Source organism: Osmerus mordax, chromosome 6 (genome assembly GCF_038355195.1).
Source record: "Osmerus mordax isolate fOsmMor3 chromosome 6, fOsmMor3.pri, whole genome shotgun sequence".
Classification (NCBI taxonomy): Eukaryota; Metazoa; Chordata; class Actinopteri; order Osmeriformes; family Osmeridae; genus Osmerus; species Osmerus mordax.
The window spans coordinates 244314-261707 of NC_090055.1; the positions used below are offsets into that span (position 1 = coordinate 244314).

At 49.7% G+C, this 17394-nt stretch overlaps 2 protein-coding genes across 2 annotated transcripts; one reads left to right on the forward strand and one right to left on the reverse strand.

Annotated features, from left to right (window-relative positions):
* Nucleotides 1-3080: 3080 nt before the first annotated feature.
* On the reverse strand, nt 3081-6439 carry alg2 (ALG2 alpha-1,3/1,6-mannosyltransferase). The gene is given in 6 exon segments (XM_067238153.1): nt 3081-4141; nt 4143-4670; nt 5152-5319; nt 5410-5547; nt 5671-5842; nt 6278-6439. Coding segments are annotated over 5 exon segments (1218 nt in total). The 5' UTR covers nt 5842; nt 6278-6439; the 3' UTR covers nt 3081-3928.
* Nucleotides 6440-6765: 326 nt separating this feature from the next.
* sec61b (SEC61 translocon subunit beta) lies at nt 6766-10185 on the forward strand. Its single transcript, XM_067238348.1, has 4 exons — nt 6766-6905; nt 7490-7587; nt 8495-8599; nt 9664-10185. The coding sequence occupies exons 1-4, from the start codon at nt 6903-6905 to the stop codon at nt 9749-9751; spliced, it is 294 nt and encodes a 97-aa protein (XP_067094449.1). The 5' UTR covers nt 6766-6902; the 3' UTR covers nt 9752-10185.
* The last annotated feature ends 7209 nt before the right edge of the window (nt 10186-17394 follow it).

A 17394-nucleotide genomic window follows, 5' to 3' on the forward strand; every position in this document is an offset into this window, starting at 1 on the left:
AAGGAGAGACAGAGACAGAGACAGAGAGAGAGAGAGAGAGAGAGAGAGAGAGAGAGAGAGAGAGAGAGAGAGAGAGAGAGGGAGAGGGAGAGGGAGAGGGAGAGGGAGAGGGAGAGAGAGGGAGAGGGAGGGAGAGAGACTGACACAGATGCTGAGTGAGGTGCAAAGTTCACTTTTAGATCTCCATGCTTTACAGTCGAGTGTGAAGTCTGTAGGTTTCCTCTTGCGTACCTCCCCAATGGTTCCAAATATGTGTGTGTGTATGATGTGTGTGTGTGTGTGTGTATGATGTGTGTATGATGTGTGTGTGTGTATGATGTGTGTGTGTGTATGATGTATGTGTGTATGATGTGTGTATGATGTGTGTGTGTGTATGATGTGTGTGTGTGTGTGTGTGTGTGTGTGCTTCCTCCTCCAACCAATGGCTCCAGAGGACCTCTTTATCATCTCGCCTGGCACGGACCCTAAATCACCACGGTAACAGCCCTCCTCATCATCTCCAGTTAATTCCTCTGTTTGATGAAACACACACACTGACTCTCACACACACACATACTGTACTCTCATGGGGCCTCATGTACTTGTTTGTACTCATGTATGCTTTTGCGCCCACTTCAGCCGTATTTGTTTTGCAATTTGCGCGTAAAAGCATGGCGAGGTATGTACAAACATGCCGCACTGAGGTAAAAGTGCAGACTGCCTGTCGCGGGAACTGAAAATGGCAAATTGCGCTTTTCCGTGTCATGCATATGCATTCACGGGAGGGTCAAGGGGAAAGTGGGAGTTTCCCATAAAGAGATGGGAGGGGATGCGTTAAGTGCGCCTAATTATGTATTCCGTGGTATGTACAAAAACCACCTTTGAAGGCTTACCTCTATTTTGCGGTGAAAATTCTCTGCCTGTTAAAAGGTGGAGAATGGGAAATGGCAAAGAATAGGAAATGGAAAATGGGAGTCAGGTGGCTGAGCGGTTAGGGAATCGGGCCTCCTGGTAAAATGGCAGCCGTAACCCGAGCAAGACAGGGACGAAACCCAGCGTCTGGTGATGTCTATGGGTTCCAGACTTCAGGCTGTCATTGACTGCAAAGGATTTGCAACCAAGTATCTGGATAAGAGCGTCTGCTAAATGACTAAATGTAAAGTATTAAAAGTGACAATTAGATTTATGATTGTTAGTTTGTCCAATTATTTTTGGTCCCTTAAAAAGGGGGGGGCCACATATAAAATGTATTGTAATTCCTACACCGTTCACCTGATTTGGATGTAAATACCCTGAAATTAAAGCTGAAAGTCTGCACTTAAAGCACATCTTGATTGTTTCATTTCAAATCCATTGTGGTGGTATACAAAGCCAAAATGATGAAAATTGTGTCAATGTCCAAATACTTATGGACCTAACTGTATACTTCCCTGTATATACAGTGTGTTCATGTGCTTACATTCACTACCCTTGTCGCTGCCTGGCCTTGTCCTGTAAAAAGGGAAGTACATAATAACAAGAATCAGAGATAGAGTTGAGCACTAGATCCCAACCCTACACTAGATTCCATCCCCAACCCTACACTACACCCCAACCCTACACTAGATCCCATCCCCAACCCTACACTAGATCCTACCCCCAACCCTACACTACATCCCAACCCTACACTAGATCCCATCCCCAACCCTACATTAGATCCTTTTCCCAACCCTACACTACATCCCAACCCTACAGTAGATCCCATCCCCAACCCTACACTAGATCCTATCCCCAACCCTACACTAGATCCCATCCCCAACCCTACACTAGATTCTATCCCCAACCCTACACTACATCCCAACCCTACAGTAGATCCCATCCCCAACCCTACACTAGATCCCAACCCTACACTAGATCCCATCCCCAACCCTACACTAGATCCTATCCCCAACCCTACACTACATCCCAACCCTACACTACATCCCATCCCCAACCCTACACTACATCCCATCCCCAACCCTACACTAGATCCTATCCCCAACCCTACACTAGATCCTATCCCCAACCCTACATCCCAACCCTACACTAGATCCCATCCCCAACCGTACACTAGATCCTATCCTCAACCCTACACTACATCCCAACCCTACACTAGATCCCATCCCCAACCCTACACTAGATCCCATCCCCAACCCTACACTACATCCCAACCCTACACTACATCCCACCCCCAACCCTACACTAGATCCCATCCCCAACCCTACACTAGATCGCATCCCCAACCCTGCACTAGATCCTATCCCCAACCCTACACTACATCCCAACCCTACACTAGATCCCATCCCCAACCCTACACTAGATCCTATCCCCAACCCTACACTACATCCCAACCCTACACTAGATCCCATCCCCAACCCTACACTAGATCCCATCCCCAACCCTACACTACATCCCAACCCTACACTACATCCCATCCCCAACCCTACACTAGATCCTATCCCCAACCCTACACTACATCCCAACCCTACACTACATCCCATCCCTACACTAGATCCTATCCCCAACCCTACACTAGATCCTATCCCCAACCCTACATCCCAACCCTACACTAGATCCTATCCCCAACCCTACACTACATCCCAACCCTACACTAGATCCCATCCCCAACCGTACACTAGATCCTATCCCCAACCCTACACTACATCCCAACCCTACACTAGATCCCATCCCCAACCCTACACTAGATCCCATCCCCAACCCTACACTACATCCCACCCCAACCCTACACTAGATCCTAGCCCCAACTCTATACTGGTCAGGTAGTCAGGTGACTCAGGGAGTTAGGGAGTCGGGCTAGTAATCTGAAGGTTACCGGGTCGATTCCCGGCTGGACCCGGCTGTGCCAAATGACGTTGTGTCCTTGGGCAAGGCACTTCACCCTACTTGCCTCGGGGGGAATGTCCCTGTACTTACTGTAAGTCACTCTGGATAAGAGCGTCTGCTAAATGACTAAATGTAAATGGGGTCCTAACCCCAACCCTAATCCTCCTCCCTGCTGAGTGCACACACCCCTCAACAAGCACTCTCAAAGGCCAAACAAACTTCACAGCAACACACGGGTAGTTAGGAAACTATGCGTCATGTTGTTTATTAAGTCTTCAAGAATGTCAATAACAACAAGTCTATAGCGGGGCTGTGGGGTGGGCGACGGCGTTGGTAGGCTGGCAGACACAATGACCTTCTGCTGCGTACATCCTCATAATGACCCAGACAGTCCATAAGAAGGGCTTCTAATAACCCACTCCATCCCTCCATCCCTTACAGAATCTGGAGCTCCACGTTCTCCTATTGTGAAGCTGCAACAAAGCTGAGAGGACAGAGGAAGTGGACATCCTGCTCATCGATCTGCTGCTGGAGAACAATCTCCTTCTGGCTCACATTCACAGATATAGAAACAGTGCAAGGACACACACACACACTCTAGTGCAACACATCTACAAATCAATCTTAGCAGTGCCTTCGTTCATTAGGCCCTTAGAGGTCTTACACTCACACACACAGTCACACACACACACTCACACACACAGTCACACACACACACAGTCACACACACTTCTTTAGCCAAGGATTGGTGCGGGTATTGTTCCGCGGGGCCCAGGGGCAGATGGGTAAACTCGTTACTCTTTTCTTAATTGGGGTTGAGATTCCGTCCCTTTTCCCCTCAGCAACCTCTCTTGGGGAATGCTGATTAATTGCCCTCAGAGTCCTCAGAATGCCCCCCCCCCTCCACCTCCATGATAATAGCATCCCCCCACCCCTGATACTCACACCTACACAACCTGTCCCTCCCCACAGCTATATCACACACCTCAGCCTCACAGAGGAAGGTCTAGTGTTTCACAGTCGATCTACTTCCATGGGCCTGGTCCCCTTCCCACACCCACGTCCTATCACTGCCGTGGCCTCAGTGTCACTGGGTCAACCTGAGGATGTACCCGTGCAGCTGGTCTGAGAAGGCTTCCAGGGAGAACTTTTCCTGCACCCTCCTCCTTCCTGCATGTCCCATGTCTCTGCGGAGCTGGGGGGCCCTGAGCAGCTTCTCCATGGCCCTGGAGAAGGCCTCGGCCGTGGGCTCGCACAGGAAGCCAGTCTCCCCATCCGCCACACTCTCCAGCGGTCCCCCCCGACTGCACAGCGATGACAGGGCAGCAGCAGTACATGGCCTCCACAGGGACAATCCCAAAGTGCTCCCTGCTGGGCGTGTAAAGCACAGCTGCACTGCCCTGCAGCAGGCTCACCTTCAGGCTGTCCGAGGGGGAGCGCAGGAAGGAGACGCAGCCCTCCAGGCCCAGCCCGGCGGCCAGCTCCTTCAGCTCAGCATAGTGCTGCACGTTCTCAGACACACGCTCGTCGTACCCCCCCGCCACCACCAGGTGGAGGCCTGCGGTGAGCCCTGGAGCCAGGCGGGCCCTCAGGGCGGCCAGGGCCTCCAGGGCCAGGCCCAGGTTCTTCTTCCTCTCATAGCGGTTGAGGGACAGGAAGGTGCAGCTGGTGCCCTCGGGGAGCAGGCCCTGCAGCCCTGGCTCCTCGGTGGGGGCCTGGTTGAAGGAGTGTGTGTTGAGGGAGGGGTACAGGACGTCAGTGTGGACCCCCCCCAGACTGCGGAAGGTCTCTCTGAAGACCCCGGCTGTGAAGAGGCTGTTCACCAGCACCTGGCAGGAAGCACACAGGGATTAGGACAGCTATCCTGGGGGCTCGAGGTGGGCTACTACCCTTTATCAGCCTCTCTTCAAAATCCACAATACCTGTGCAATAAAAAGGCTTTCTATTACACACAGGAATCCAAGGGCTGCTGCGCTGTTCATGTAAATGAACAAAGCGATCTATGCAATCATCTCAAACCCATGTGATCTTCTAATTATCATTGACACTAGTCCATATACTCGAACCCATGTGATCTTCTAGTCATCATTGACACTAGTCCATATACTCGAACCCATGTGATCTTCTAGTCATCATTGACACTAGTCCATATACTCGAACCCATGTGATCTTCTAGTCATCATTGACACTAGTCCATATACTCACTCCACAAGCAAGCAAATATGATAAGGCCAAGACATACTAGTTCAAAAAGGATAAATGTCCTAATAGCACATAAACACAGCACAGGACATATGACCAGGTCCACACCATGTCAGCCATGCCGGTGGTGATCTCCTCCAGCCAGTCTACAGGAGCGCGGTACAGCCTCCTCAGAGCCCCGCCCCGCCGACTCAGCAGCTGGTCTGGGAAGTGGCAGTAAAACAAAACCTTCTTCCTGGGACGGGACAGTCTCAGCACCGGGATACACACCGACACCTGTAGGGGGGAATCAGGCAGGGGGAATCAGAGTGGATTCAGACAGGTGCGTTGTGGTTCACAGGTGTGAGGAAGGTGTGCTGGTCTCACCTGGTCACAGATTACCACATCATACTCTACTCCGCTGAGGAACACCAGGTAGAAAGCCAGGTAGATCATCCTCAGGTAGGCACACAGGGCATGCAGGTACCCAAACACACTGGTGGGCAGCCAGTCACCCACACACTCCTAGAGCACAAGACACCATCAGAGTCAAACACTGTTGGCCCACTTTAGAAAGGGTAGGAATTCCCCATTTGAGAGTGTGTGTGAGTTTGTTTGTGTTTGAGTGTGTGTGTTGCAGATACCTACCACTGGCAGGTCAGGATCAAGGGTCTCTGAGAAGCAGTGTGTTGGGTCATGGTGGGCTGTCCAGATCTGAACTCTACAACCTCGAGACCTCAGAGCCACTGCTGCATCCACTACCAACCGCTCTGCTCCACCTATACCCAAGTCTGGGTGCAGAAACACCACCCGCGCCATCCTATATACAATACAAACACACCTCAGTACCTTCATACACATCATTTCACACCATTATAGAACAAACAAATCTAACGACACTATGTGGCCAGTGTATCAAGCACCTCTGACACTAGTGACAGTGTGGAGGGGTAGGCTGCTGCTGTCTGATTCACTAACGAAAGCAGAGACAGTCTACTTATCCTCGCTGAACAAAGAATACTAACATCAAGAATAGGCGTACTAACCCTAACCCTTTATTAAAGCAAGAACATCAATAACTAGATAGAAGTACTGTCTACATTAACCGTACCTGTCAATAGATGTGCACTGTGCACAGAAAGAACACAAAATAGGCTACTAAATTACTTAATACCCTGGTCCCTGGCTATTCCCTGGATTAGCTAACGTTAATGCTTGAAATGGATGAGAAATACTGTCTCACACTGAAATCTACCTGTATATCCTTGATAATGCCCCGATAATCTCCTTGGTAGAAACCTGGTGCCGAAAGATGTTTCACTTGGTCATTACAGCAAACTACGTAGTTAAGTTGTCTCAGAGAAACGTGAAACTGTACTGTTTAACCACCGTTGTGGTTCAAATTTTCAACGGCTACAAATTTGGAAATAGCTCTGGGATGAACCAAAATGGCGTCCAATTCCGTGAACACGCAGTTCGAGCTTCCCGTCATACACGTCACCACTGTGGGTTTATGTGTCTTTTATTTGCCTGTTGTTTAAACCATGAACAACAGCACACGTTTCTTTAAAAAATAAACAACAGGCAACATTTAGGAATGTATACATCTATATAAATCGCAATAAAAATGTTTCGCCCCAAACTAAACATATTCACTGTTGCATTACTGCCATCTATAGCGACGCTTATCCTAGGACTCCTAAATGGGTCTTCTGATTTGCAGTCGTGTCCTTCTCAGACAGGCGTCATCTCTCCGAGATCCTCTCTGCAGTTGTGGCGATTTTTTTTTTACCGGACTGCGATTCATTTGACGTGGACATCAGGTTAAAGAACGGTTTCATTTAAACACCAGCTGAACATTATCAGACGAATAACCCAAGATGGTAAGTTTATTTATACGTGATTCATTAGTTTATCACCATACTAGTTTTGTTCTCCATTGCTTTCAAGTTGCGCTTTATTTGCATGCTATCCGCAAGCTAACTGCCACAATAGCAATAGTTTACCTAAGTAGATGGCATGGATTTTGATCTTACAGTAACATCCTGTCTAAACGATCATATTAACATACTGTCTTAGTCAACACAGACGGAGTTGTGGATGTAAAACGTTACAACTTTACCCACTTTGCAAGCAACAAGGTCCTCCGTTAAAACAGACGTGGCTTAAACTGTTGTAACAGATTAGTATGTGAATAACATAAGTTTTAGATTACGTTTCGCTTTGTACATAATGATACATTATTAACTAAGGAAATTACTCACTTACACCCGTCTGTCTCTGTTTAATTAGCTACTCTGGTCACAGCAAGGCCACAGTTTGTACTTGACCCATGAGCCATGTTAATACTAGCTAGATCCACACACTGTAACAAAACAACCGTACGCAGTGAGACCTACTACACAGTGGTTATTGAGCTGAACATGTATTTGGTCAGTTGTAGTTAACGGTGTCCTTTCTCACACAGCCTGGACCAGCAGCAAGTGCTACCAATGTCGGGGCCTCCAGCCGCTCGCCCAGCAAGACTGTAGCTCCCCGCGCGGCCGGGTCCACAGTCAGACAACGGTACACTGGTGTACATGTATATATTACTGCTGGGTGCATAGTTCATGTGGTGACTTCATCAGATTGTACAGGGGGAGGGTGGTTGCAGGGGTGGGCACTCACAATGGCACATTAAGAAAAACTGAAATCTTTGACCGGATCAACCCTAAATGACAAGGACATAGATATACACTTTCCCCTTCTCCATACCCCCACATGCACATACACAAACCTGGAGTTATCTCTACTGGGAGTAAATTACAGTAGACTAATGTTGTTGCTTTAAAATGAATCAGTGTCTAATCACCCCGTCCCCCCACCTCTCATGTCATCACCTACCGACTGTATTACAACAATCTGGCTGCTTACTCATCTGCAGTTGGGTAAAGCAGCCATTAATCATGACTACTGGTAGTGATGTGTTGGGTGTCATGATGATGTTCTCTCAGAATAAATGACCAGGAGACACACATGCACACACACCAGGAGACGCACACATACACACGCACACACCAGGAGACGCACACATACACACGCACACACCAGGAGACGCACACATACACACGCACACGCCAGGAGACACACACATACACACGCACACACCAGGAGACGCACACATACACACGCACACGCCAGGAGACACACTGACTAGAGGCAGGTTTAACCCTTACCCTGACGTCCACAAGGTCTGAGGCGAAACTGGATTAGGGTTAGGGTGTATTAATCTAATACAGTTTTTTACTGTATTAGATTAAACTTCTGTAACATGTTTATTTTGAGTGTGTGAGGATTCTTAATAGAGGAAAAAGCTCTGACACTTTCAATAAGCTGTGTACATGTACTGAATCATCTGAACTAGGCTGAACTGAACCCTAGATGGTGTTGGGCTTATGGCTCACGTGTGTGTGGGTGTGGGTGTGTTCCACAGGAAAGCGACGAGCAGTGGAACTCGTAGCGCTGGCAGGACCACAGCATCAGCAGGAACAGGGGGCATGTGGCGCTTCTACACTGAAGATTCACCAGGACTCAAAGTGTGAGTACACACACAATAAATATATCCAACATTTATTTTGCCCCACACCTGTGTGGGGTAATATTGTTACAGTTTCCACAGCAACTCTCTCTCACACTCACTCACTCTCACACACACACACACCTTCCGTTGTCAGGGGGGGGTATTCATGTTTGAGGAATAACATAAAGGTTTAATGGCTCTGGGGCAGAACACCTGACCTCTGACCTGCTGATCCCCACGCAACCTAACCTAAAGGGAGTCAGATGGCTGAACGGTGAGGGAGTCGGGCTAGTAATTTGAAGGTTGCCAGTTCGATTCCCAGCCGCGCCAAATGATGTGTCCTTGGGCAAGGCACTTCACCCTACTTGCCTCGGGGAGAATGTCCCTGTACTTACTGTAAGTCGCTCTGGATAAGAGCGTCTGCTAAATGACTAAATGTAAATGTAACCCCCGAGTGTCTGTATGTGTCCTTGCATATGCTTGTGTGAAATAATTGTGTGAGTGTGCTCATTTCTCTCTTGTTGTCTACACACCCATTCAATCTTCATATCCCAACATCCCGTTCAGCTTCTCGGCACACCTGAGTATCTCCAGTCTTGGTTGTAGACACAGCGTCACCACGGGGGGGGGGGGGGGGGGGTGGTTAGGCTGTGTTATTGAGTCTAGCTCGGTGAGTGAAAGTACACTGGTGTTTATCGAGCGAGCTGGTGTGTTCCTGTCAGACTCTGGTCTCAAAGCTTCATTAAAAGATCTGCTCTGAAAGGTCAACTCAATTACAGCCTTCTGACTGGGGGAGGAGGGGGCAGAGGGGATGGTTGGCATGGCAATGCTCCTGCTTAGCAATGCTCCCACACACATACACACACGCCCTCTCCTCTCCTCCCTCCGGGAGAAGAGCCCTTCTTCAAGTCTCCCTGATGACAGTGACAACCTGTCAGACCCCCCCCCTTCCCCCCCCCCCCCCCACTGTAGGGCCTCACCGGAGAGACGAGCCCTGCCTCTCCTCCCTCCCTTACTGTGTGTGTGTGTTAGTGTGTGTGAGAGAGAGATAACGAATGTAACCCTGTGTTCCCCTCCCGCAGAGGTCCTGTCCCTGTTCTGGTGATGAGCCTGCTCTTCATTGCGTCTGTGTTCATGCTGCACATCTGGGGGAAGTACACCCGCTCCTAACCTCTCCCCCCTGACCTCTGACCCCTCCTGTTCGGCCTCTTAACCCTAACCTGGACCAAACAAGCAGAACAACGACCTTCGTCCACCCTCCCCTCCAACACTTACACAAACTGTTTCTATGCATCTCAACAGCAGATATCTATCTGTAGTGATGGTGTTGGTTTTTGGTATTTTCCTTGTTGCATTGTCCCTTTCAATGTTCATTTGGAGGAAGTCCCACTAGACTGTAACCTTGCAGCCCCCTCCAGTGGAAGTGTGTCTGGGCCCACTCTCCCCAGCTGCTGTGGGTTTGGGGGCTGTTAGTAGGCACCACCTCCACCACATTTATCTCCTGCCGGAATTAGGACATGAAGATTTTCTTTTTTTTTTTTTGACATCATTTGTACACAAATGTTATTGTGATATTGCACAATAAAAAAATCAAAATAACTAAAGTATTTTGCCGTGTGAGTTTTTGGGGGGAGGGAGGCAGAGGGCGCAACAAATATTTGCATTTCCACTGCAGCTGTAATAACCTTCCATCCAGATGTTTATGATGGTGCCCACAGGCATTGTGGGATACCTTGTCTGCTGTCAGTCATGGAACATGTCTGCACCTGCCCCAGAGCATGCTGGGAAGCCTGTCCAACACGTGAATCTGCTCCTACCTCCAGCTGGGTTTATATCACACTGTTACGCACCTAACCCGTAAACACTCCACAACAACAACACAAGGACCCCTTTCTTGTGGAACAAAAGAGGATCATTCCACACTGACCACTTAGAACTGACCCTCACACACACGCACACACACACACACCCCTCACACACACGCACACACCCTCACACACACGCACTGCTGGTTTGTTCATGGTGTGAAATAGATGGAGTGGTGAGATCACTGGGTTAGTTTTGATGACATTTATGCAATGGATGATGGGGGGGGTAATACTTCTGATTGTATTACATGTATCTGTTGTACTAAAATGTGTTAGTAATCAGAGAGCATGAAACCCATCTTGTGGCAGCCCTGTGTGAGGAGATGGATGGATGAGTGGACTGGATGGATGGATGAGTGGACTGATGGATGGATGGATGGAAGACCCTGGACTGTGTTTGGGTCTTCTGGATCTGTTCAGATGAACAGCACCTGAGATGTGTGGTAGGGTCTGTGCTGCCAGGGGCGCTCACCTACAGGGGGCGATCAAGACTGCCCTGTGCTCCTGTCAGTGTTGAGACAGCTGCTCACATGCAGAAGCACACAGACAGTTTCATTATCCAGTAGCCTATCTATTGTTCTGCAGGTGTCCAGTATTGTTAGTGATGGAAATGCACACTGCTACATCTTATATAGTGTAGCCAATGACTTCTGTGCATACTACTATATCTAGTGTAGGTAACAATTGTAATGTATACTAATATATCTAGAGTAGTATGGGTAATAACTATAATGCAGACTACTATATATAGTGTAGTCTAGGTAACAATGGTAATCTATGCTACTATATCTAGTATAGTCTAGGTAATAATAATGGTGTATTATGGTCTGATCTGCAGATCCACCGGGGATTGTCCCAGAGTTGAAAGGACACCACGCTGTCTTGCTTGAGTGTGTGTGTCAGTTCCCTGGTTCGTAGTGTTTAACGTAGCATCCAGATCCTGTTCATTTATTCATCCTGTTGCTGCAGCTCTGCTTTCCCAGGCTCCCAGCGTTCGTGGCAAATTCAGGCATCCCTGCCATGTAACACACAGTCCTCCAGCCCAACACGGCACCACGCCAGGCTGGTTAAATATGGAGGAGGCCTGGATGGACCCTTGACACATCTGACAGCCCAACTCACCCAGTCAGCACACACACACCACGCTCCCCTCCACCCCCCACCTCCCCACGCCCAGACAGGTGTCGTTCCAAACTGGTTCTGGCACGTTCCGCTGAGGCTCACCAGACCTTAAGCATGTTACCTCAAAACTTGTTAAAAGAAGCAAAATCTTAAAAATAATAAACTCTTTAATGAGGACTATGCAAATTCCTGTCAGTTTAATGAAGACTATGCAAACCTGGATGTGATGTTGCTCTAGCTTTATATCAGGGCCTAAATAGTTCCTTAGAATCCCAGTAGAGGAACACGTCTAACTTTTGAAGTTATTTCGCGAGGACTGTGAGACTGAGGAAGAGAGATGATCTGACTGGGTTCGGCTCTGCTCCTACTCAGAGACACCAGGTCTTTTGAGATGGGTTCTTCTGGAAACTGGAAGATACTGTGAATAGTCTTCCTTTTCCTCCATCCTGCAACACTGCAACACTGCACAAGAGCTTTATTTTTGCTTTGAACAATTTCCTGTGCAGATGCCAAAACCACAGCCTTTAACTGGGGACGGTCCCCATCACACACACACACACACAAACACATACACACACTTCCACACACACATACACACACACACATACAGACACACACATACACACACAGATACAGGATGGTGGTGGGATGTAAATAGGTCAGATGTATTTTCTGTCTTTTTGAGACATACACTCTCAGTGCTCTATGCACGGAGAACAGATGCTGTCACTTCTATACACACACACACACACACGCTTCCCTCCTGAGGAGAGGAGGGAGGAGGAGAGGAGGATGGGGGGGAGGAGAGGGAGGAGGAGAGGGAGGAGGAGGGGGAGGAGGGGGTGGGAAAAGGGGAACCATAACCCTAAACTGATCTCTATATCTCTATTTATCTCAAATCAGACACATGCACTTAAAACACCTGTCACTGTAACCATATTTCCATAAAAAATATTTGCTTCGCATAACAGGGATTCTCTGTTAAACCCAAAGGAGCTGATCCATGGAGACAAAGTCAGGAGATCCACACAGCAGGATCACAGAAGTGGGGGCAGACGCCTGAACACTGGAGAGCAACCCTCTGGTCTCATGGCAGAAACAACCCTCTCTGACTCAGTCATACCCTGGCTACACTAGCTCCACCCCCTTCCCCTCCCTCCCTCCCCCCTTCCCCTGCCCCCTCCCGTGGTGGGTCACTGTGTCTGATGACGTCTCGTGTGACTGTCACCAGCATGCAGGCCAACTGGGCTGTGATGTCACAGGCATGTGTGTGTGTGTCCCTGACTCTGCTGCTGCTTCACCGGATCAGACCAGACATGCGGGGACATCAGACCAGACACACGGGGACATCAGACCAGACACGCGGGGACACACTGGGGATGGGGGATGGGCTTTGGGGCGGGGGGGTTTAGCCCCCTGGCCCCTGAGGGGGAGACACAGCTCCTCTGACAGGTTCAGGTGTCAGTCTTGTGCTTTCTAATATTAAAGTGGTACAGCCTGGTGTGTGTGTACTTGTGTGTGTGTGTACTTGTGCATGTGTGTGTGTACTTTGTGTGTGTGTGTTTATGCAAGGGGTATTTTTAGGGGCTGTATTTTCCACTCCTTGTGCAGCGGCGCGTCAGTGATGATTGGGGGACAAGAGAGGAGATGAGGTTTTACACAGACTTTTCTTTCAGCAGGTTTGGAGTTGTCTTATCATATGTTGTTTTACTTCTTAAAGGCACGGCAGTGGGGGGGTCTTATCATATGTTGTTTTTACTTCTTAAAGGCACGGCAGTGGGGGGGGGGGGTTAGGGTTAGGGTTAGGGGGGGGGGGGGCTGGGTTATTGTTTGGTAAAACATATTTGACAGAAATAAAATATCTGTCACATGCTTGGTCAGTCTGGACTGAGGGAGTCCTCCTCTGCAACCTGGTCTCTGCGCCTCCTCTCTGCTCCTGGTCTCTCCTGCTCCTCTGCTCCTGCTCCTCTGCTCCTGGTCTCTCTGCTCCTCCTCTCTGCTCCTTGTCTCTGCTTCTCCTCTCTGCTCCTTGTCTCTGCTTCTCCTCTCTGCTCCTTGTCTCTGCTTCTCCTCTCTTCTCCTGGTCTCTCTCTCGCCACACCTCGTAACCTGAGAGAGAAAGAAAGACTCACATAAGTACTAACTGTCACAAGCATGTCAATTTATTCTATACATTTGCATTTAGTGGACTATTTTGCATATAGCAGCAACTCTTTAAAATAAGGGCATGATCTTCACATGTTGCTGTTTAACACACGTGCCTATGCGTGTGTATGTGTGTATGTGTACATGTGTGGTATGTAGAAGCCCAGCCCACCTAACACGTTTAGAGTTTTAGCCTCCAGCTGCAGACATCACCTAGCTGTACAGTTCAACCTTAAAATCTAATTTGGAGAGACTTTTCAAAGCCTGTGTGGTGTGTGTGTTAACGTTCAGCCTCTCCCCCCCCCTCCTGTCCCCTCCTGTCCCCTCCCCTCCTCCCTTCCCCTTCCTCCCTGCTGTCTCCCCCCCCCTCCTGTCCCCTACCCTCCTGTCTCCTCCCCTCCCTCCCTGCTGTCTCCCCCCCCTCCTGTCTCCTCCCCTCCCCTCCTGTTTCCTCCCCCTCCCCTCCCTCCTGTCTCCTCTCCTCCCCCCCGCTGCCTCCCCCCCTCCTCCCCTCCTGTCTCCTCTCCTCCCTCCCTGCTGTCTCCTCCCCTCCTTTCTCCTCCCTTCCTGTCTCCTATCCTCCGCTACTGTCTTCTCCACTCCCTCTCTGCTGTCTCCTCCCCTCCCCTCGTCCCCTCCCCTCCTGTCTCCTCCCCTCGTCCCTTCCTGTCTCCTCCCCTCCCCTCCTGTCTCCTCCCCTCCCTTCCTGCTGTCTCCTCCCCTCCTGTCTCCTCCCCTCCCTCCCTGCTGTCTCCTCCCCTCCCCTGCCCTCCTCCCCTCCCCCCCTCCTGTCTCCTCTCCTCCTCTCTCCTCCCCTCCCCCCTCCTGTCTCCTCTCCTCCCCTCCCTCCTTTCTCCTCCCCTCCTGTCTCCTCTCCTCCCCTCCTCCCCTCCCCTCCTCCCCTCCCTTACTGTCTCCTCCCCTCCTGTCTCCTCCCCTCCTCCCCTCCCCTCCTCCCCTCCTCTCCTATCCTCCCTTCCTGTCTCCTCTCCTCCCCTCCCCCCCTCCTGTCCTCTCCTGCCCTCCTCCCCTGCCCCGCTCCTGTCTCCTCTCCTCCCCTCCTGTCTCCTCTCGTCCCCTCCCTCCCTCCTGTCTCCTCCCCTCCTGTCTCCTCCCTCCTCCCCTCCCCTCCTCCCCCTCCTCTCCTCCCCTCCCCTCCTCCCCTCCCCTCCTCCCCTCCCCCCTCCTGTCTCCTCCCCTCCCTCCCTCCTGTCTCCTCCCCTCCCCTCCTGTCTCCTCCCCTCTCCTCCTCCCCTCCTCTCCTCCCCTCCTCTCCTGTTTCCTCCCTTCCAGTCTCCTCCCTTCCTGTCTCCTCTCCTCCCCTCCTGTCTCCTCTCCTCCCCTCCTCCCCTCCTGTCTCCTATCCTCCCTTCCTGTCTCCTCCCCTCCTCCCCTCCCCCCCTCCTGTCTCCTCTCCTTCCCTGCTCCCCTCCTGTCTCCTCTCTTCACCAGGGCTGCTTGCTCCAGAGGCTCCCAATAACCATGCATGCATATATTAAGAACACAAAACAACATCAACTAGTCTAACGAAGAGCGATCTATCGCTCTGCTGGGGGCCAAAAGTGCTGACTAGCAGATTTTTCTCACAGAGATTAGTCACATTGAATGATAGATGAGAAGAAACAGAAGGTAAGTATGACTGGTATGTGCTTGAGTGTGTGTATGTGTGTGTGAGATCGTGCAAGCGTGTGTATGTCCTTGTGTGTGTATGTGTGTGTGAGATCGTGCAAGCGTGTGTATGTCCTTGTGTGTGTATGTGTGTGTGAGATTGTGCAAGCGTGTGTATGTCCTTGTGTGTGTCTGCATGTGACTGTTTGTTATGCCAGTCTCCTGTGACTATGTGAACCGTACAACAACGTACACACACACATTCTCTCATTCTGCTGCCTGTGTATGTATTATTGAGTGTTTGAGAAGACAACCCAAAGAGGCAGAGGAACTTGTCTGGTTAGCAGATGTTCATGTTGTCATGAGCCTGGAGAGAATAGCAGGTCATGTTCATGTTGTCATGAGCCTGGAGAGAATTCACAATTCTGGTTCTGCTCGTCTGAGATTTGCTGCTGAACAGAAAGAACTTTGTTTTCACCCAACAACTCCAGGTTGGCTGTTATTCTTAACCCTTGTGAACCTTTGGGTCACATGACCCAAAGGTTCATAACGAACCATCGTTGTGTTTACCCAATTTTACCCAATCCAAAAACAAATATATATATTTTTTTACCTTTGCAATGTGGGGGGTCTTAGACAGCCCAACGGTTAAAAGAAAATGCTTCACTTTGTTGTTGTATGCGGTAAAGTTGTCGCAATACGACGGTGGGTCACAATGACTGATGGGTCAGAATGACCCGAAGAGAACACAAGGGTTAAACATGTTTACCTCCACGAGCCTCTGTCTGTGTGTGCATACATGCGTGTGTGTATATATGACTAGCCAGAGAGTTTACATGTGGGTTTGACTACGCAGGCCATAGGGGCTGTCACTTCTGATTAAACACACTGGTTAAGTTTAGGGTTAGATGAACTGAATGTGTGGTCCAGGCTCTCTGGTTTTGCATTGGTGTGTGTGTATTTGTGTGTGTTTGTGTGAGGAGGGCAGGGATGGATGTCACTTCTAATAACATCACAACATGAATGTGGTTCTATTATTCATGAGATCAATGCTCAGGTTCAACCAGTACTAATACAACTTACCCCCCCTCAGGAATACACCTTTCTCCACCCACTCCATCTCTCTGTGTAAACCTCTATATATCTAACTCTCACTATTTAACCCTCAACTATCTATCTCTCCAACTCTTTGTCTCTCTCTAATCTTACCCTCTATCTAACTCTTTGTCTACTTATACCCCTCTCTGTATGTCTCTCCCCGTCTCTGAGAGACTGCTACGACAGGGATATCAGGAGAGACTGCTATGACAAGGATATCAGGAGAGACTGCTATGACAGGGATATCAGGAGAGACTGCTAAGACAGGGATATCAGGAGAGACTGCTATGACAGGGATATCAGGAGAGTCTGCTATGACAGGGATATCAGGAGAGTCTGCTATGACAGGGATATCAGGAGAGTCTGCTATGACAGGGATATCAGGAGAGTCTGCTATGACAGGGATATCAGGAGAGACTGCTAGGACAGGGATATCAGGAGAGACTGCTATGACAGGGATATCAGGAGAGACTGCTAGGACAGGGATATCAGGAGAGTCTGCTATGACAGGGATATCAGGAGAGACTGCTAGGACAGGGATATCAGGAGAGTCTGCTATGACAGGGATATCAGGAGAGACTGCTAGGACAGGGATATCAGGAGAGTCTGCTATGACAGGGATATCAGGAGAGACTGCTAGGACAGGGATATCAGGAGTCTGCTATGACAGGGATATCAGGAGAGACTGCTACGACAGAGATATCAGGAGAGACTGACCAGGAGAGACTGCTACGACAGGGATATCAGGAGAGACTGCTAGGACAGGGATATCAGGAGAGACTGCTATGACAGGGAGGAAGAGAGCGACAAATAGGGAGGGAGGGGAAGGGGTGCCTTGGGGGAATGTCAGGGTAGAGAGGAAAGGAGGTGAAAGGGAGGGCAGAAAACAGAGAGGTTTGGGGGGAGGGGACGTTCCACGCCCCACCCTGAGCTGTCAATCTGAAATTACGCCTCAGGCAAGACACCCTGTTC